Source organism: Carassius gibelio, chromosome B11, assembly GCF_023724105.1.
Source record: "Carassius gibelio isolate Cgi1373 ecotype wild population from Czech Republic chromosome B11, carGib1.2-hapl.c, whole genome shotgun sequence".
In the NCBI taxonomy this organism is placed as follows: Eukaryota; Metazoa; Chordata; class Actinopteri; order Cypriniformes; family Cyprinidae; genus Carassius; species Carassius gibelio.
In genome coordinates this window covers 19,958,810-19,981,816 of record NC_068406.1, presented here as the reverse complement: position 1 = coordinate 19,981,816, position 23,007 = coordinate 19,958,810, and the positions used below count along the sequence as shown (strand labels likewise).

The following is a 23,007-nucleotide window of genomic DNA, read 5'->3' as shown; positions in this document are numbered from 1 at the left end:
AGGGGGTTATTAATATTTTGTATTAATATTTTTTAGTCCTCATATTTTTATCAAAATGATGCCTTGGTAAGCATAAGAGACTTCTTTCAAAAACATTTTACAGAAAAACCTTAGGCTTATCAATCATTTAGATAAAATATCAAACTAAGCAATAACATTTTGTTAAAAATATTTATAACTAAGCCTAAACAATTTTGATTAATTAATTTATTTGCTTGAACTGTGAGCTATTGTGATATTTTCTGAAATAAATGAGAAGTAAATGCCACTTAGTTTGATGTTTTGTTATGTTATAGAATGAAATTCATATCTTTTTAGGAGTCGCATAAATTTGTAGATAAATGTCATTAAAAAAAAAAAAAAAAGTAGTTTCCCTGAAAAGTACTTCAAGAAGAGATGAAATCATGGGAAAACCAGACTAGTTCAATTCCACAACAGTACATAATTTGGTGACACGTTCCATAAACATTACTAAGCACCCCAACAATGAAATAAATCATGTAACTGATATAAAATTATCAGTTGAGGAATTTATGTAAATGTAATTCGGCTGTGCTTCATCAATCCTGGTTCTCACATCTGGTTCATCATGCCTTTTGGTTACATTTTAAGTAATTTGCACACTTAAACACTAAACAATACTAGGATGTTTCATCATTCATGAAACCCATCTTCGCCATAACTAAATCCTTTCTTACCACTTTTTTCCCCCTCACAACCTCTATCTTCTTCGCTATGCTCTCTCGGGTTCTGGCACACCATTATCAGACAGCAATTGATAAATGAAGTAAAGATAAAGGAAAGAGGAGCTAATTAATATTGAGAAGAGTTTCAGGTTGCTCATCGATACAGTGCTTTAAAACACCAACTTAGGAGAGAGAGAGAAAGAGAGAGAGACAGGGACAGATAACGATGAGCTCAGGCAATGCAGGCCTCCTTAGAGCCACGATTGTAATGATCGCAGGAATAATTTGGAGGAGATAGCAGGGAAATATCAGATCAACATTGCACAAGAGAGTGCGAACTGAAATGTATGCGACCAGATCAGATTTAGCATTTGTATTGGACAGCAGTACACTTAGGAATACAACAACAGACCTTATCTGGCCGAGATTTGTGTCGAAAGGGGAAAATAAAGAGGCCCAAAGGAAAAACTTCATACACTGCAATCAATACCGAAACCAAATTAGACAAGGATATAAAACGCTTAATGAATAAAATGTAACCTATGGTAAAGGACGGAGTGATAGTAAGGTTAACAAATTAAAAATTTCACAGGGATGGTCGAGCAAGATAAAGCTAGTATCATTCATTATTTCAAAAGCTTATTACACAGATAATTTGAGTCTGGGACAGATCCCACAAGTGTCTTTATAGATGAAAGTAGAGTTGAAACGCTACCAAAAGTGTTGCCAATTCCAGTCAAGTTTCAAAATTCTCCATACCAAAATTAATATAAGAAATACACTGTTTTAAAAACATAAACAAATATCTATTACATACAGTATATACTGCATATACCAGTGTACCTGTACTTTCTGATATTCAAACATCTATAAATCTATATAGAAACTCATCCTTGTCTCTGAAAACAGCTCAGTTATTGGTCGAACGGTCTTTTTTCATTGCATAAATGGACAGTACATCTTGTTTGCCTTTAACAGCCCTGCCTGCCTATCAAACACTGTATTTATGCTCAATGTTATGACATGCTCTCATGCATGGAGCGAGAGTGTGTGGATGCCTGTAAACTTGTCTGTGTGTGTGTGTCTGATGAGTATTAATTAACATTTCAGCAAAGGAATATGACAAGGAGATCATTTATTAGGCCACAATTTTTTGACTCCAGTGCAGATGATTCAAACTTGAGATCAACTCTTGATCCCTTTTTCACCCAATCATATTGTATCTCTTCTGGGAAGAGGCCAAAATAGCCAAACAACCACTTGTAAATTTCAATGAGCATCTTCTTGCACATGGTCCTGTGCACACATCATTTAAGCTCGACCAACAAGTCTGCTGTACCGTTGAAGCGAGATCAAAGTAAAAGACTAGATTGAGGCACACAACAACCTTTCTGACTAACAAAAAAAAACTAGATGGCATATTGTAAGCCAATTATCAAAAGCATCTGTTGAGTGCCTCTTCTACTGAGGTCTTGCATTAGTCAATGAAATTGAAGCTCTCATACTAATTGGACATATAGTCCTCAATGAGGTTTCTCAGAAAAAGATCACAGGCCCAGTTTAAAAAAGTAATATCAAAAGCTGACATTTATGCAGAAAACCCTCTTTTATTAGATACTGACTATACACCACAGATATCATACTGCATGGGGGTTATTTATTCATTCTTTGCTTAAATTCAGGCATTCAAAAAGAGATCAGTGCTCACTGGATGACGTGTTTGTACATGAACATGGACATTTCAGTGGGGGTTGATGGTGATTTTTATCATATGTTCATAAATGAGATTAAAGAAGATTGTAGACTTTGCTTGATTGCTTCCTTTTCATTATATACTGATTCCACTTTCCTCCTACATTTGTCTCTGTGTTCTCGGATTAGAATTGAACAGAATAGAATAGATATAAGCTAACATTCAAAAGTTTGACCAGCACACTTTTCTTTCTTTTTTTTAAGGTATTAATAATTTTATTCAGTGAGGTTGGATTAAAATGGACAAATGTCTGAAGGCAAAGTCATTTATAATGTTACAAAAGTTTTATATTCCCAATAAATGCATATAAATGTTCTTTTGAACTTTCTATTCATCAAAGAATTCTGAGAAATTGGATCAAGGTTTCCACAGAAAATGTTAAGAAGCCAAAGGGTTTTCAAATGTTAATAATAAGAAACGTTTCTTGAGCAGCAAATCAGTATATCAGAATGATTTCTGAAGGATCATGTAACACTGAAGACTGGAGTAATGGCTGTAGAAAATTCAGTTTTGTCATTATAGAAATGATTAACATTTTAAAATATTTTAAATAGAATATATTTTTAAATGTATTAAGCAAAATGTACATGCTAGAAGGCTCAGTTCCTTTTATATATATATATATATATATATATATATATATATATATATATATATATATATATATATATATACACACTAATATACAGTTGTTCCCTATGTTGTTCGCAATGCCCTTCAGACTGAACATATACACTTAATATGGTCAAATATCCTGTACTGTCCACTTCACAGGGCACTACTGGGCAATGAGAACATTTATAGCTCCCATTAAAAACCATCTGCAGACGAACAGTCTTTTTAAATGTGCTCCAACAAACTTTAAAGTGAACAGTATACATTCTGTCCCACTAAAAGAACCAAATGGGTCAACCAACAACAGTTTGGAGTGGGACTACCTGTGGGAGTGTCTGAAACTATGTTTGAAACCATTCATTAGTTCTGTTTGTGGCACACAAATGATACAGGTTTGCTTTAAATTTAACATTACAAAGTGCTATTTATTGTGTCAGCAATAGAAGGTCATATTCACATTTCTGGTTGTAATTGGCCAATGACTCGAATTATAGTTTATTTTCATCTCATCACTGGTTCAATATAGCAGAAGGTGGACACAACAGGAAGGTTGCGATCTCACCACGTTACTTTTTCACAATAAATCACTTTAATCTTCAGCCCTAAGACTCGGACCACTGCAGTGCAAATAGGCCCCAGAGATAAAACGACTAATTAAAGAGTCATGAGTCATTTTGCAGTTTGCATCCCCTCTAAAACTTCTGCTGTGAAATTTAATTAATGACCTGGACTAAAATATACAAACTCTGACTACCTCCAAGAGATCTTACTGAAAATCTAATAGATGTTACCTCATACTGAAAAAAAATAAATGCAGGATTTGCATTTCTGAGCACATTTTTCTATCCCGAATTTGCATAACAAGCTCTCAAACCCCTTTTTTTGAGAAACACCTTACGTGAAGAACAGTTTCAAAACAAAACAAGCATACTCCAGAGACCTCATGCACGCAAGGTAATACTGAAAGCAGCTTCTTTAATGCTCGCTTGCTAGCACATCAGAAAGAACAGCGCTTAGTTTTATTGGTTTTTGTAAAGCATCATCCATCATACTCATGGGTGGGAAAGAAAGTTTTGAGACAAGTGTTGGCAAAATCGAAAAACTCCCGACCGCTTAGGAGCTAACTTGTTTTGTGGGACTACCTAACCAGGTGGAATGATTACTAGCGAGTAATTACATAACAGAAAACATAACCTACGTGTTCCCGTTCAGGGATCAAAGTGATGCAGGACTGTGGACACCATGCGAATACAGCCCTTGTGGAAAGATTAGTTATAGTTTGCTTATGTATTCTTCACTGTTCCTTGAGCTTCAGCAGCCCGAACATAAAATAAATGTGTCTCCTGCCAGCGAGACATCGTTCTATCAGCATTAATGGACTGAGTACAGGGGCCGAGAATCTGGTGAAGCAGGCCTCCGTCGAGCGCGGGCCGGGGCCAGACAGCCAGACGCAGGGGAAATGAGCTCCATTACGGAGGTGGCCATGTTGGGGCTGGGAGATTGGGCTGGCTCTTATTGCCTGTGTTTGGTACAAATGGGGAAATGTGATTCCCTCAGGCCTGAGACAGCCGAGAAGGGACGACTGATCATTATACACTAACATCACCAGCACAAAGGAGATGACAGGGGCATGGAGGCCCTAAAGGATAAAAATGATGGAGTATGTGCGAGGTGGGAGTATATTTAATACAGTCAGGTGCAAAAATAATTGTCCACACTTTTTTTTAGCGCTAATTCTTCACTGTGTTTTGAATGGTAGTATATAAAATATATTAATTGCATGCTAATTTTAATTTTATTCAGATTTGTATTTATTTTTTAAATATCATAATATACAATAGCTGTCAGTTTTATTTGTAATACTGTATAAAATATGTATGTTTATAAATCTCATAACTCCCATTCATTTTTCCTGTTGGTCTAAAATACAATTATTTATTTCATTTTATTTAAAATGAGTTATGATTTATACACATCATAATTATCAAATTGAAAAAAAAAAAAACTATTTTAAAACTAAATGTTAAAATAAGTATCCTATACTTTCAAACTTCAATTTACCATTTTTTAAGTATTGTACTTGCAACATATAACACACTTGCACAATAAGGTGACATATGTTCCAAGTTCCAAAAAATAAATATGGACACCATGCAATCAGTTACATCATTGTTTGGCTTTCAAAACGGCCTAGTTCTGAGAGAGGCTGGCAGATTCCCCGGTCGAGAACCAGCCCCATTTCAGTGTAAGAGAGGCATATTCAATCCCATGATGCCTTGAGCAAACATGTGTCATCTCCAAGACAGAATGAGTGAGTTGCTTCTCCAAGATAACACATTATTGTGCTGTACAGGACCTCAAACATTCATGTTCACAGCAGTACTACCAAAAGAACTGACACAACAACATTTGTTTCAGATTTACCTTGCAGCAGCCAGCAAATAGTATCAAGCTCCAGCGCTGGCTCCTAGTTAACCTCAAATACACATCATACAACCCGGTGCTGCAGCCTTCTCTACCCAGGGCAGGTGAAATCCCCACCGGTCACAATTACCCAGCCAAGCACCTTCATCAAACACCCAGTGCCTGGGAGCCCGTCTGACGTGCCACAGCCCTAATTCACTCCCACTCCAAACTACACTGCATAGGGACCAAATAGCCACGAGCAAAAACATCTATCCATCCACGTCTCCCACATCTAACTTTGAAAGGAGGGGGTGGGATAATGGCGTTGTTTAGCCGTTGCCATTTGGATTCGACTAGCAGGTGCTTTCGGCTTTTTCTAAAACCGTGGCAAATGTGTAATGTTTTATTCATGTTCCGTGATAAAACTTTGCAATGTGCCATGTGTGGTGTGTGTTAACTAAGTTCAAGAGTAAAGAAGTCTCCATTGCTCTTTATCCGCATTTCTGTGTCATAAATAAAGAACTGGAACAATGCCTACTGACGGAGACTTACTGTATGTAATCCAGGTGTTACAAAATGTGTCCGCTCTCCACGTAATTCTATGGTACTGCCTTCATCTATCAACCTAACTATTATAAAAATAAAAAGAGAGGCTGTTTTAATAGGGTTGGAATAGGAGGAAAAGTATCTGGGAGCAAATGCCCCATGTCCGAGGGAAAAAGAAGTAGAGAAACTAAGAAAGTGAGAGTGGGAGAGAGTTCAAGAGTGCCTCTCCTTTGAGCTGTCAGTAAAGGTAGCTTTGGTGAGTAAGAATAAAATAAATTTTGTATATCAAAGGAGTGCATATATACAAAGCATTTGCTTCCCTGCAGACTCTAAAGAAAGGGTTACACAGTCTGGCGGTTCATCATCTTGAACTCTCCATGCTTCAGTTTCAAAGTCCTCAACTGTACAACATGTTCAAAAATGTTCAGAGTGGAAAAAAAAATCTTAGCTTGACAGCATTATTTCACATAATGTCAATTATTCAGACAATTTCACCCAACCCTTGGTTCCAAATTTAAAATTGTCACAACTGTAGAGTGTAAAGGAAAAACAAGCTCACATTTGTGTTAAATTACTAACGTTAATTTCTTTCTCACAAAATGTGTATTTTTGACTTGTAATTTTTTTTAATCATTAGTACAGTAGGAACACTCTGGAGGTGGACGGACTAGTTATTCATCACCAACATAATATCTTCAAGTTACTTTATGTACTTCAACAAGGAAGTTACATAACCTCCCTTCTTGGTATCCTTGCACAAACATTTTGGAAAAGATATTAGTTTAAAGTTAGCAAAAACTTTACACAAGTTATTATGTTATTCTGTTCGTCTCATGTTAACATGTATAATATTTAAGTCTAGTGGCTATAAACAGTGTATTTGGTTGCTTTCATTGAAAGTGTATTTTTGCTTAAAGTCAAAAATATTTTTGGAGGTAATCAACATCATGGAAAAGATTCCCAGGTCGATTCCCCGGCACATTGCTGTCAGCTAAGCTTCATTTGAATTGAATCTCAGAACATTACTTAGATACATTTCTATACTAGAAGAGTGGTGTACCTCAGGTGTCAGTTTTAGGACCATTTTAATTATTTGTTTTCCAGTTCATTTTTTCTAATACGTGCGGATGGGCTGATTCCGACCACTAATCAGTTGGTAAATTAATGAGAATTATGTGAAGGAGGCAAGGGAAAAGATTCCCAAAACAAACAAATCAAACATTTCCGATGGAAGATAGAAGGCAACTGCGTATTTCATCTTGCCAGAGGATCCAATAATTAACATTCCCATTAATATTCCTTCCACAGAGCCTGGGTGGCTGTGAACGCTTCTGTGAAATGCAAATCGCTGTACACAGAGGCTCCAGAATTGGGAACTGTGTGACTGCAGGGGAGGGCCACCACTCTACCCCAATAGACCTTAGAAAATTTCATGTACCTCGCTGATGACAGGAGGGCTGGAGAGACAGGAGGAGACTGGAACTATACACTTCAGCTGTATACACTTTGAAAATATTCAACACAATCTTTCCGCCTCCATCTAATCAAGTTTGATTCAGTGAGCAAAATAATGTAGCATAAATGCATATTTTTGTGCTGTTTGGCAACAATGAATGTTGCCCATTGCATTTCATGGTTTTCTTCACTGTTTTCCTTTGCTGATAAATTCATAGAAAACAAAAGTGTGTCTTTCATCTGAGAACAATATGAATATGAAGTGATTCAATCTTTAGATGAAATCATTTTCTGCATGTGAGTAGTGTTGCTGCTCCAAGCTAGAATACTCGAAAAGCAAGATGTGCTATTAAATCCCAGGACTCCTGTTTTCTGACACACAATGAACATGATACTAGATGAATTCTGTTTCACATTATTATAAACAGTTCTGTTATGAAGATGTCAGTGTGCATCCTGAATACAAACACACCTAGCTGAAACCAAATCAGGTGCATACTGACGTGTGCTTACAACAAATACAAGCAAATTATCAGAAATGTGCCAAGAATTCTAGTCTGCTTCGGAAAAGGATCATTATCTCAGAAACAACTCCTTGGCTCATAAAAGCTGCAAGAAAAAGGATCTTGCGCTCCAGAGCGAGTAATCAACAGGAGGAGGTCAGCAAGTGTGTGTCTGGGGGAGAAAAGAATTGTTGAAAAGATGAGATATGAGGTGTGTGTGTGTGTGTGTGTCTTGGTGTGTTTACAATCACAGAGCAGAAAAGTGGGACTGTAGCGAAGATATTGACCAGAGCACAAGCTGGTAATGATGGTAAAAAGAACTGGGTTCGGCCGCAAACCCACAGTCCTTTGTGGTGCCTTAGGACTCAACAAAATCTCACAGAGGAAACTTCAAAGAGCAGAAAAGTAATAATAAATTGAGAATTGTAATGACGTTAAAGGAGAGCAACTTTAACTTTTATATCTTATTATACTTTCAAAACACCTTTATATTAATCTTTTATGGTTGAAGTAAACTTATTTTGGGTATTTACATTTTGTTTCGGATGATTAAAATCATTCCTACCTTGGGATCGGCAGTGAGAAGCTTGAAGGCTGCATACACCTGGTTCTCCTTTACACCTCCACCCAGGTCCAAGAAGTTAGCAGGCTTTCCACCATGCAAGTCGATAATATCACATGTTGCCATTGCAAGGCCAGCACCATTAACTGTGGATACAGACCATATTTTGGACATTAAAATATTAGCTCAACTAAAAATGATCATTGTGTCATTATTTACTGACCCTCATGTCATTATAAACCTGTACGACTTTCTATCTTCTATGAAAGGCAAAAGGAGAAATGTGATAAAGGATAAGTTCACTTACAGAATAAAAATGTCCTGATAATTTACTCACCACCATGTCATCCAAGATGTTCATGTTTTTCTTAAGTCGAAAATAAATTTATGTTTTTGAGGAAAACATCCCAGAGGACTTCACTGGGACCCAACAGGTTGAAGGTCCAACGTGTGGTTTCAAGCAATGCAGTTTCAGTTATGTCCATAATTATCAGGACATTTTTATCCCAGAAGTGAACTAATCCTTTAATAATGTGCCAGTTGCTTAATAGTATGAAATTAAAATGTATAGGGACAGGAACCTCCGGGTTTCAAAAATGACACAAGTCCATGAATAAAAGTGTAAAATATATCATAAAAAATACAACTATATTTATACAACTTTATGGCAAGCCTTCTGAAGCTATTTGACAAGTTTGCCAGTTAAACAGAGGAAATTAAAGTCTTTATTCACTTATAACTAAAAACAAAAATCACAAAGTTAATAAGTTGAAATCGTTAATCAGGTAAGTGAGATTTGTATAAGAATCATTGGGTCAAAATGGATAAACTGGTTTATCAAAAGATTGGTTTATAATCAGACATTGCTAACTCACTCTGTCACAGCTTCAATTTCAATCTGCTCTTCATTCAAAACTACTGTATGGACTGTTATGGCACTTTTAGCATTTCACAGCCCCAGCCTTAAAATACCTTCATTATATTGAAAAGAATATTCACTATAATGACCCGCAATATAATTCGAAAATATTCAATACAACGGACAGATTTTCTTAATAACTTTTTTAAATTAATTTCTTGTGCTCCATGGAAGGAAAAAAGTTTGTAATGCGAGTAAATAACTGCACGATTTTCCAAACTGATGGCTTTTAGTTGGTTCCAAATGAGGAATAACAGTATATACACGGTTATATATATACAATAGCCTCATGAGTACAGCACATTTACAAGAAAAGCACAGACAAAAGCAAATAAAAAAAGTCATTTTACATCCCACCCCAAATGAAAACACAGCTCAGCCTGAAATCTGCTGCCCACTGCTTTCCAAGGAAAGCAAATTGTGTTTGACTAAAAGTATACAGGGTGTCAAGAGTGGTTGTAGTATCTGTGTTAGCCGGCCTGGTGAGTCCCATCTCGTCGTGCTTTGAGCTGTAAGGCAGCCAACTGATTCAGCCATTTCCTGCACATCCCAGCTCTCTCTCTTACTCTGTTCTTCAGCGCTGAGCTAACGTGTTGGCACAGGCTCTGACACTCAATTCAATAAAGTGAAATTCAGCTGAACAGCTGTCGCTTTGCCGGTTTACAAAGCTTTTAAGGTGTAAACTAACGGCAAGTAAATTGTGCGCAAGTGTGTCTGTGTCTACACGACAAGGTCAGTTAGAGTCACTTCTGCGCTCGTCTTGTCGACACGCTTCTTTCTTGGCGCTCCGCTGTGAGAGCCGGGATTTATAATGAGGGACCACTTAAATGTGTAGACTAACAATCATCTTGGTTGAGTCGTTTTTCCGGAAGATTCCTGCTAATTAGAGCCTATCGGTTCAGGCAGGTCCCTTATGGAGCTGTTAGAGAGCTGCTGGAGATGATGACTGGATCGGTGCCCGTTTGCTAACACTTTCACAAAATCCCGTTCTCAAGACTAAAATAAACATGTCGGAAACTACTAAGAAGAGCATTTCTAAAGCTGGATTTGAAATATCCCTCGAGAGACGAGCTTGAACAGGTTTTTGAAAGCTTCGAAATCTCAAGTTCATTTGGTACGTCGTTCATTATTTCATGTAGAAGTTCATCTGGTATTTTAGTGTATGAAAGATTAAAACAAACCAAAACAGGCTATGTTTCCATCCAGGCCGATGTACTTGAGATCATATCTGGCTGCTTCGGTCTCCAGGGGGTCGCTCTCCGCGGTGTCGTCCATGGCGAACACAGCTTTCTGTCTGAACTCCGCATTGTCGTCGAAGTTGATTTTAGCATCAAAGCAAACCACTGTGGACAGGCAGCAGAAAAGTGTCGGAAAATATTGTCATATACTGGATTTCAAAACACTTTTGTGTCGCACTCATACAAAAGTGCACAGGGAAATATAAACAAACAGCATATGAAAGTAAGATTCCATTTAAAAGTTTACAGGGCAGGTTACGCTAAAAGATGTACAAATAGCTGTACATCTGTACTTTTCTCAAATCTCTTTAATTTTGTAAAAATGTCTAGATTAAAATAAGGAGAGGAGTTCTCTACTGTTCAAATATTTTGGGGTCAGTAATTTTTTTTTATTATTAATTGATTTTTTAAATTATTATTATTATTATTATTATTATTATTATTATTATTATATTTTTTTATTAAATTGTATTATTATTATTATTAAAAAAATACTCTTTTTCAGCAAGGACACATTAAATTGATTAAAAGTGACTTTTTATTTATACAAAAATTAGGGCTGTCAAATGATTAAAAATTTTAATCAAATTAATCAGAATTTTCAGTGGATTAATCATGATTAATCAATATTTGAAATTACACCTGAATCCTAACCATTGTTTTTTTTTTTTTTCTGAAATGCGTACCAAAAGATAAATAACAGGACACAGATACATAATTTTCATGTATTGATTCATCAATATGTGGTTCTTTTTTTTCTGAATTTCAAAAGTTTAACATTTACTTAATCAAATTTACCTGAGCACTATATAAAACCATGCCATTTAACTACAGATAGTGTAAGAGTTTTAGGTGAACCAGTGGTTAAATATAGCCACATATCTATGAAATTATGCATAGTGAAACTCAAAAGAATGAACTCAGAAACACAAACATGCGCCCTCTGCACTCTGGGCACACTTTTGGGAGGTGTTCATTTGCTCTGCCACAATACTTTAGGATCGATATTTTCACGTTCTGAAGGCTTCAAGTGCCAGTAAAACCAAGTAAAAATTCAAATGCTTTTCCAAACAGCTGTAATTTTCGCTGCATTGCATGTATGCGTTCTGCGCATGTGCAGTGTGAAACACAGGACGCTATAACAGGAAGAAGCTCCAGCGTATCAACTACCAAAGTCATCTCTGTTTATCGAGCTTGGCATGAATGTATTTGAGAGTAACTGGGGTAAAACCTTAAGCTTCTTCTGTGTTTTCGTCGCAGCGCTCGCCGCTGTTTTTTACTATCTTGAGAATTCAGAGATCGACGAGACTTTCCTGACCTAAATAATTTGTCACACTGCACATGCGTGAAATGCGTTAAAAAATTTGACGTAATTAACGACAAACAACTAATTAACGCCGTTAACGCGCTATTTTTGACAGCCCTATAAAAAATACATTAGACACAACAATAAAAATCATCTCATAAGAATGATTTCTGAGAGATCATGTGACACTGAAGACATGAATGATGACAGCTTCACAGGAATAAATTACATTTTAAAATACATTTAATAGAAAAGAGTTATTTTAAGTTTCACTATATTTTACAATATTACTGTATTTTGACCAAAACGAAAGGCAGCTTTATTTAAATGCAGTTCACGAATATGATATCATTGGCTAATTTGGTGTTCAGTTAAGAAAGCTGATTTTGAGTCTTAATGATTATTTGATGACTTTATAAAACAGAAATCCATATGACACCACTGGAATTGCAGAAAGTGGATGACGTTCACTGGTTTAGGAGGGCGTTGTAATGGTCAATGTTTCTATTTTACAAGTTGGGCAAGATTCAGACACGTTCAATTTGTTCAATATGAGTTTTTCAAAGCATCTGTTATTATTCAAACATGTATCTAGTGCATGTGGCAAATCGGTGAATGGCAGTTCCAAATGCAATGATTTACAGCGAGTGAAAGGGAGCTGCAGATAAACTAAACACAGTCATACAGCGCTGATGACAAAAGCCCATCTTTACTGACACTGTGTAATAGCTTATTTTGTGCAGTGCGAGCATCTTATACAACAAACAGCCACACAAACACAGAAAATTAGCCTGGGAATAGAGTTTTCTGTGACTGTCTTGGCCGTATGTGACCAGACCCAGCAACTCTCTCATTTGTAGTGTTTCGAAGTCTCTCGAGCCTGCAGGGACTCGGCACTCGCTAACAAAGCTAATCTGTGTAGGGAAGTACACTGGGTTCACTGAGCTATTATCAAACTCTACTTTACACTGTTACTAGGAGAGTTTTAACAACTTTTGCAGGAAAACATTGGTAAAGAACAGATAAAGACAGAAGCTGAAAGCAAAACAGAGACGGTAAAAAAAAAAAAAAAAAAATAGAACTAGAGTTGTACCACCGCAGGCCGACAAAACAGCGTTTTTTGATGTTTAATGAAAACATGCAGTTTGAGAATACATTTGAAAGTGCTTTAAATAGGAGACCAAGACATTTATTGTCAATTTTGATGAACAAAACAAAGCAAACAATGTATCTAAAGACAGCCAAACCCATTTGATGACTTTTGTTTTGATGCTGCTGTGAAGAAAATTATTAATGTCAGTGTTTCCTGAAAAGATCTATTCTGATTTTCAGAGAGAAAACAAACAAACCTAAAGAATAAATGAAAGCCTGAAATAAAGACAAATATGTAGAGCAATATAAAGGGTTAAGAAGAATAGAGAAAGGTGAAAAAAAAGAAGTTCAAAATGAAACAAAACAAAATATAATTAGAAAAGACAATAATAACAAAGGAAAAAAAAGAACAGAAAAAATACAACAAAAGTAAAATAAAACTTAAAAACAGAAAAAAATAAACTAATTAAAATCTATTTATTATATTTAATTTTATATATATACTAAAAAATACATGAATTTAAAAAAATAAAAAAAGTAAAATAAGATGAGAAAAGACAAATAAAAATAAAAAAATAATTAAAAGAACAAAAACACAGCACAAAAGCAAGGAAAAAAGAAATGAAAAAAAGCAGAGAAAATGTGGTGGCACTTTTGTGACGGCCCCTATGAGGACTAAATCATTTTGCCACTCTGGAGCGGGGCCGAGATGATTTCTCTCCCCTTCTTTAATTTGACAGGCTAATACTGCAGGCATTACCCTCTCTGGACCTACTGTATGTAATTTCATACCAATAAACGTTACAACATCCTACATCATTTCCTAACAGGTAGCTATAAAAAACAAAACAAAACAAAAAAAAAAAAACAAGTGGAAATGGTACTGGGAGTAGTATTTGGTCATATTACGAATATATTTGTGGCCTTGGTACGTGGGAGAAGCCATGCAAAGTTTTGCTGAGGCAGCACTCTCCATATCCACGAGTTTGATAAAAAACACTAGTGTGAAATGACATTTATCTTTGGAAGCTGCAAGGTCCTATTTGGATCTTTGCAGAAGCTCTTATGCAATCCGTGAGCAAGCGTTTTTATCATTCATGCATGAAAACACATACACACGCACGTCTTACCTTGTCCCTCAGGTGTTTCTCCAAGCGGATTGACTTCGACTTGAGTGGCGTCGACTTTGAGGAACAGATCATAGAGTCGCTTAATCTGATCTGCAGCCTGTGACAGAAGCACAGAGAGGACTAATTACCCAGCTGCACAGCTCTGAGAGCTTATATAAGCCATTCAGACTACCTTGACATCTCTCAAGCACATCTGAAGACATATATTTATACATTCTGGGTTATATACTGTACACTGTGCAATAATGAGGATGCATCTTTGACCGGACACCTGCTCCGCTGGTCTGAACGGTCACTGGCAAGACAATGAGAAGTTGCCGTGGAAAACTTCAAACGGGACAGAAATTGATTTGGAGTCGGGAGGGCCAATAACTCATCAGAGTCACGCTGGCAGCTAATGTGTCCCTGCTGAGAGACACAACAACGTCCAGCAGCTCTCTCCAATTCCCAGAAGCTACGCAAATCAGGTTTACAGCAGGAACGCGTCTGGAAACTGGATAGTGAGATTTGCTAGTTATATCAGAATTTAGAATACACTGATTTGTTGATGATTTTGTAATTTCTGCTTTTTATAACAACTTCTAAACAACTTTTAATCCATAGGTTCTGTAACTTTTCATACTTTCATAAGATTTGTGCTTTAAATGTTTTTTTTGTTTGTTTGTTTTTAAATATTATTTGAAATCTAATTGTATTGGATATTTTAATGTTTAATATTTCATGGCTTTTGTACATTTTAAAAATACTTTTATATTTAATATATATTTTTGATACTTTTATGTGATAATTTTATACTTCTGTAACATGGTTGCGAAAGATTTTATAATAATTAATATTTCCATAAAAACTTCTAATTTTTCTTTTTTTTTTATTTGTTCTGCGAGATGTCCTAATACTTTCATAATTTCACAGTATTTTGTCTTGGTTACATTTTCTTGTATATTTCACAATACCGTCATATTTCATATATTTGTAATATTTCTGCATATATTGATATATATATAATGTCTCATATTTTTATAACACTTTCATGAATCAATACTTTGTAAGCATAACACTTTTATACTTTGACTTTATGTACCATTTTGCAAACATTTCATTCTTTTTTGTCTTACATTTCCTAAAACTTACATGAATGATTTAACTGTTTTTTTTTATTTTACCTTTAAGTAACACATTTGTTGATTTTCTAATATTTTTTGTATGTCTTGTTTTTAATACTTCTGTGGATTATAATTAATATTTTATAGGACTGAATTTAAATTTCATTATGCTTTTACACTTGGTAACAAAATTTAAGGATTTTGACTTTCTTAACTAAATTTTGCAGTGCCATCATGTTATATTTGTAATAGTTTTGTAGATTCTGAATATTTAATAATTTTGCAACACTTTTATGGAAGATTATATAATGATTTATTCAGTACTTTGTAACACGTCTTACATTCTGTAACAATTCTAAATTTTAATAAAATGTGATTTTTCAAAATACATATTTGCTATATTTTCAGGTCTATTCCTTTGAACAACATTTTTTGAACAAATTACTTTTTTAAATCTGTGGTTTACTTATAGCGATGGACATGGTGGCTTTTATGCAATCAATCAACCAATCAAACAAACAATCAATCAATCAATTAATCTCTCTCTCCCCAAAATATAAAAAGTAAATGGTAAATGTTATTATTTGTAAAGCGTCAAATCTATTTATTTTTGTCCATTCATTTCATTACTGAAGGTGGCATCTGAATCGGTTTACCACAGCTAAGGTTTGACGAGAGCTGAGGACAGGAAAGATAATCGACTGCTTATTGCTCAACACTTTGCTATATCATGTGCTTGCTGAAAGCATGTCATCCTAACAAATTCTACTTTCAAAGCGCTTAAGAGCTCAAATGACATCTCCCTTTCCCGTAGCCAATGGAAGCGCTTTTGATAATGAGCGCATGCTGACAGAAAACATTGTAGCGCTGCTCTCATCAGCACGCAGAGGCGAGCGCCGGCTCTTTGTCATATCGCTGCACTTCAAAGTGCTGAAGCTGAGTTAACGCTATACTGCATCCCAAACATTCTAATTAGCATTGACTCAAATAGATGCTCGCAAAAGATGCGCTGTGAAAGCATGACTTTAGAAGAGCCAAACTGACAAGCCAGACATTTAATAGTCATTTCCATAATGCCAAGCTTCTCCAGTGTCTGTACAGACAAAATCCTACATTTGTATACACAGATAAACAATGTTGAGAGATTCTATAAGTTAACATGATTTAATAATGACATGAACTACTGCAGATCCCTTTAAACTGCTTTCATAACACTTACGAATCCTTTCATTAGATTCTTTTTAACAAGAACTGTCAAACAATTAATTGTGATTAAATCACATCCAAAATAAAAGTTTATATTAAAATAATATGTGTGTTTACTGTATATATTTGTTATGAATAATATATAAATACACACAAATTAATGTGTATATTTAAGAAAAATGTAATGTCTATATATTAAATACATGTATATGTATATATGTATATATATATATATATTAGGGGTGTAACGGTTCACAAAATTCACGGTTCGGTTCGATACGATACACTGATGTCACGGTTCGGTTCGGTTCGGTTCGATACGTTTTAGATACAGCAAAATGTAAAAACATCTCAACTTTTCAGAATGCCGCAAGCGCACCGCGGGTCATGTGACAAGAACTAACCAATCAGCTTCATCCTTTCCCGTAACAACGTTGAGAGCTCAGCCAAGATGAAGGATCAGCTGATCATAGTTGTATATGGATTGCAATTTTGAAATAAATTCAGTAGCAGAGCTACTGCAAGCGATTTTTAGAGCTGCAAATCCATTTATCCTTCGCTGAAATTTCCGCGTCTCATGGAGAGAGCACGTCATTGTTGCTTAGCAAAGACAGACACCTCATGAGCGCTTCTGCCCGAGCGCTTTGGAAAGGAGGAGAAAGACGTGCTTAGCGTTTTCCATGCGTTTTTAGGAGCGATATGTGAACGGCCCCTAAGGCGCTCGCTCACTCAGCACGCGCTGAAGGCTCGTTGCAAAATGTCTAATGCATTTAACAGACCAGAAATATAAGATCCTAAAATAACCAACAGGTCTGGTGTTTGGGTTGGATTCCCTGTAAGCTATAGTGTCTAAATGCTGCAGGGATAGTTTGCTGCGTGCATGTTTCTCCTTTTTTTCGTCTTTTCCCAGATAGTACTGACGCATATATCCCAGATATTCCCGCTGTTTTTTTTTTTGTTTTTTTTTGTAATCCCGCTGGTGTACCCTGTCATGTTGCAGATGCGACATACCGTTGTTTTTTTATCCACCACTCTCTTGCCATCACCATTATAGCTTAAAGGGAATCCAAAGTGCACCCAAACACCAGACCTGTTGGTTATTGGAGGATCTTCTCATTTCTAGTCTGTTAAACGCATTGGCTATTTTGCAACGAGCCTTCAGCGCGTACTGAGTGAGCGAGCGCCTGCTGAGTAGCCTAACATAAACATATAAGATGGTGTTTTTTTCTTCTTCGGGAGTGTCAGGGGCGTTGCCTGTTACGTTGTTTGGGTTATTGGGCTACCTTGTTGAACGCATATCATTATATTTCTTTCTCTCTCTTTTTTTTTTTTTTCAAATATAATTAATTACTCCAACGAACCGTTCGGTATACATAATGCGTACCGCGTACCGAACCGAAAGCGTCGTACCGAACGGTTCAATACGAATACGCGTATCGTTACACCCCTAATATATATATATATATATATATATATATATATATATATATATATATATATATATATATATATATATATATACACACAAATGAAAATACAAATGATAATGAATATAACTATATACATTTAAATATTTTCAAAATATATACTGTATGTGTTTGTATTTATATACAGCTAATAACTATAGCTAAAATACGCACACACATACATTATGTAAACAAAAACTTTAATAGTGATTCATCGTTTAATAGCACTATTTTAACATGTAATCATATTTTAATTTTCTGTAAAAAAGGTATAATAGTTGTCTTTTTGTAATACCTAGAATATAATTTTTGATACTTTAGTATTTCATAGTTTTGCAACACTTATGTGAAAGACTTGTAATACAGTCATATTTCATAAATTTCATATTCTCGCAAAACCTTTGTAGATTAGGAAAAACGGTCTTTCATTAACGTTTTGTAGATTTCTCAGATATTTCATGTGTTTGTAATACTTCTGTATATTGTAATATTTTTTATGATTTCTTAATGCTGTCACAAAAAAAATCTAAATATTTCGACCTCCTGGAACAATTTAGTAGAGTTTGTAATGCTTTCATATTTCATACATTGGTAATACAAAAAATTTGTAATTCATACTTTTGTAACACTTATAGAAGACTAGATAATGATTTATACAGTATTCATATTTTGACTTTCCGAATCATTTCCATAGATTTGCATGTTCTTAAATTCCCTCCTAAATTCCCAAAAATATAAAGAGCAATAGGTAAATGTTAAGTGTCCATAAAAATGTGTACCCTCCATTTATAAATAAGAAAAAATGCACATTTTGTGAAAATGAGGAAGCAGGAGTCACTCAGAGACCCTGTATGAGGCCTTGGTATAAATGTCATTAAATCTTACAGATTCAAACTTGTGCTTATCGTTTACGGTGAAGGTAGTCACAGAAAATCTGCGACCGGTTTATAGGTGGCAGTTTATGTGAACGATGTACAAGCACGAACTGTTGACGACCGGTGATGTCTGCTGAGGCCTAAACGATACAAGAAATGTTTAATGACTGTATTGGCAGAGTCATCATGTCCATTACTCTCGCTTTGTCCATGAGGAAAAATGGAGACATGGAGGACGGTTGGGGGAGGTGATGTAAGTTGGGGGCCACTGTGCTTAACGACACCACTCTAATGGCAAAATCTCTTTGGCAGCGATTCAGTCCAAACCCATTACCTGTCTCTCCAACGGTCCTTTGAATCCCAAATTAGCTGCCATACGTAGTGCCTGGTCGTCTCGGACCCCCTCGCAAATATCTATGACTTCCTGAGGCAAGAGACGGGAGAGAGAAAGCAAGAGAAAAGCAACCATCAGCTAAAATTTGACACAAAGTGGATGATGTCTGTATTAAAATCAAGAGAGCTGCAACTAAGCGCTGGCATGCAGCCAGACTGAAACGAGGAAAAAAAAAACGAGAGCTGGAAAACAACGGCTTTGCAATTATAAGGCCATCTCGAAAAGATCACTCATATAACGAGATAGACACACGAGAGCGATAATGCATGAAACCAACATCAAAAAGAGCTCCAAGAACGAGAAGCATCTGTTACACGTCTTAATATGAGTTTATCTGTAAAAGAAGTCCATCAAAGGGAAAAAAAACAGAATTGTGGTTCACTTTTAATGGTGGACAAGGCTACATTGTGAATATCTGTGTTTGCAATGTGTATTTCTTTTTTGAAAATGTATTGTAATGTGTTGAATATTATGTATTTATGATGCAGCGGGTCTCTAATCCAAGAACATTTCTCCCAAAATCTTAACCTACCTGTATATCAGAGACATTTATTATTGACATTAGCACAACTTTTAATATATGGCATTTCCATGCATTTTCCAGCTCAATTTAGCCATTCTTATATGCTGACTTTTTAAACTGTACTAAAAAAAAATAAGTAAATACATACTTCTGCTTCTATATTTTGTTTGTAACAACTTATACATGTTATATTTATTGCTAGTTCATATCGAAACATAACAAAAAGAGACCCATTTAACAGAAAATCACAAAGTAACTCACTCCTACACCTTTTCAATCAGAAACAACTGAGATACCTTGAAGATGAGCTCTGGCGTGGTGGCAGCCACTTCTTCTATGTCCACACCGCCCTGAGGACTGCCCACTATCACGGGTCCATTACAGGAACGGTCCATCAGGATGGCAAAATATGTTTCCCTGGAGATATCCAGAGCTTCAGCAACCATCACCTGCTCAGCACAAACACCAGGTGAGACGGGATTCATCATTACGTGTTATCTATTCATTATGGTGTATTAACAGACTTATTTCTGAAGCACAGGTTTACTGGCTGCAGGTCCTACAGCTACTTCTAAGACTGGATAATCAACCATCATGAAGCTCAATGAGACATGGCAAGTGGATAAAGACAGAACAACCAATAACTGGGCTGAAATAACAACTAATAAAAAGGTGATGGAAGAGAAGTCACACAAAAGAGGATGAGGGAAGGAACCAGGAAGAAAAGCAAGGGGAGACTAAGGTTTGGTGCCAGTGTTTGTGTACTTGACATGTTCCATAACACTCAATAGAGCCATAACAATCAACTGGATTGTGTAGGTTTGAATCTCGCCTGCAACATACCTCGACTCTATTTCTCTCCATTAGGTGTTAGTGTTCCATTTTCACTGACAAATAAATGATACAAAGGCTACAAAACAAAACAAAACACACAAATAAGAAAAAAGAAAACAAAAATAAATATAAAAAAAATAAAATAAAATAAAACAAAACAAAAAAACAAAACAAAAAATAAAGGCTAGGCCTATTTGTAAATTTTTAACATTCAATAACAGACTACTCTCCTCTCTTCAATGTAAACGAAAAACCTCAAAGCAAAATAAAACAAACAACACACACAAAAATAAGTCATAAATAAAATAGCTCAAACAAAACACACAAACACAAATAAATCAATCAATACATAAAACAAAAACAATGAATATAAACACATACAAATACAATAAAATAAAAAGTAGGGGAGACCAGGTGCATCAGTAACATTTTTACATTCAATAACACACTACTGTCCCCTCTTCACTGTTAAATAACACTCATGCATGCATACACACACACACACACACAGATATATATGTACTACAGACATGGATGGACGGATGGATAGAGCTTTCAATTAGTAACAGTCTACATGAATCTGAGGTGTCATTCATATCTGTCATTCATTGTTACATTTAACCAACAAACTAGAAAATAAAATCATCATCAAAACAAACTTATATTTTGGCAATTTTATATAAATTATATTTTCAGTTGAACATTTCACACCAAAAGGGGGAATCACACCCAGGATGGAAAAGAATGCTACTGAACATGTGTTAAATAAGTGTCATCACTCTTGTTTAAGACTGAAGAAATGTAGAGTGTTTCAATTGCCCCGGTCTCACCTACACTCCAATCTCCAGCACCCGAGTCCATTCTTATCCCTTTCAGCTTGTGAAGAAAGCCAAACGTTTGCACCCCTGTTCATTCAATTTCCAGCATTGTCCTTCCATCTATTTTATCCTTTCCTCTATCTCCTCACTTCACAGTCTATTACAGCAGAAAAGAAAGAGAGAAGGCCAACGAGACAGACTGCGCTAACATAGTTGGGTAAAAAACGGCACATTAACGGCACACTGACAGCTCACAAGCAGCATTCCTCTCCGAGACTGACAACACAATTACATCCTTTTAACACCACTCATATTCAAACCCTCATCCATATTCAATCCCCTCTAGGGTTGAGGGCTATAAAGAGTACAAAATCAAATCTATTCAATACATATTTATGTATTTATTTCAACCGAACAGCCAACAGCCATTGACCTACATATAATTTTTACTTATAAAAAAAAAAAACAACAACAACAAAACAATTATTCATACACACGATACCATTCTAAAGTTAGGAGGTGGTAAGATTTTATAATGTTTTTGAAGGATGACTCTCATATGTTCACTTAGGATGCATTTATTTGCATACTGTTACACTGTACAGAAATATTCTTTTTTTACATTTATTTTAAATCGCAATTCGGTAAAGCTTAAGTTTTAGCATCATTCTATGTACATTTTTCCACATTAACAATTTTTTGCTCATATATTATATGCATCATATATCCAGGTCAACATCTTCTGAAGGCTTAAAGGAGGACACGATTCCACAAAACATACTTTTCTTTTTTCCTCTCAATAAACCGATACTACTGTATATTCTGAATTCATGAGGAAAACCTCATTATACAATAACGCATCCATGTGCGAAGGAAACCAGAGGGCTCTTGAATAGCAAATGTGACACTCTCTCAAATGCAGCGTGAGAAGTTTGTGGGGAGATGCCACACGCTCGAGTTGGCATTTCTAAAGCATTTATTTATTTTCGCTTATATCCCACCACTGTTCCTCCTCACCACCTCCCTTTATGAAACCTTTATGAATATGCCCCCCCCCCAACCACCTCTCCCCGTAGCGGTTTCTCGAGCAGGAAAAAAATGACAAAAATCGGATGGCGTCATCTTGCAAAAAGTTTCGGGGCAGTCGCGTGAGGGGAAGCTGGCGGGAATAAAAGCGGATGATAATGTGGAGCTCTAGGCCGCATTTAAAGATGAGAGGACAAACACGAGCTAAGTGCAGGAAGCCATCATTACCTCCTGAGGGGGAGAGAGATAAACAGTGATAAACATACGGAGTGGATGTATGAGAATGGCGGTCTGTGTGGGAGTCAGACACAGAGAGAAGCACAGAAAGAGGGAGGAAAACCATATTTCGGCTTGTTAGTGACACATGGAAATGGCTGTTTACCAACATTCCCTGCACAATGAGGTCTGACTCACACGATGTATTCATCTCAATGACCTACGACACCTAACTCAGCTAACAGCAAAAGAATATTTCTTTAAAAAAATGACAAAGAAAAAAAAAAGCATCTTTAAATGGTATTATACAGCTTTCTCCTGCAGCCAGGAAGATC

General features: G+C 35.9%; 1 protein-coding gene across 1 annotated transcript in view; it reads right to left on the bottom strand.

The window, feature by feature from the left end:
• The window catches only part of suclg2 (succinate-CoA ligase GDP-forming subunit beta), a 96,634-nt gene that overhangs the window by 32,516 nt on the left and 41,111 nt on the right, over positions 1-23,007 (bottom strand). The window contains exons 5-9 of the mRNA XM_052568840.1: positions 20,075-20,227; positions 19,196-19,285; positions 14,212-14,308; positions 10,627-10,788; positions 8,530-8,672 (exon numbers count right to left, since the gene is read on the bottom strand). Coding sequence (XP_052424800.1) covers positions 8,530-8,672; positions 10,627-10,788; positions 14,212-14,308; positions 19,196-19,285; positions 20,075-20,227 — 645 coding nt within the window. The remainder of the gene's footprint in view (positions 1-8,529; positions 8,673-10,626; positions 10,789-14,211; positions 14,309-19,195; positions 19,286-20,074; positions 20,228-23,007) is intronic.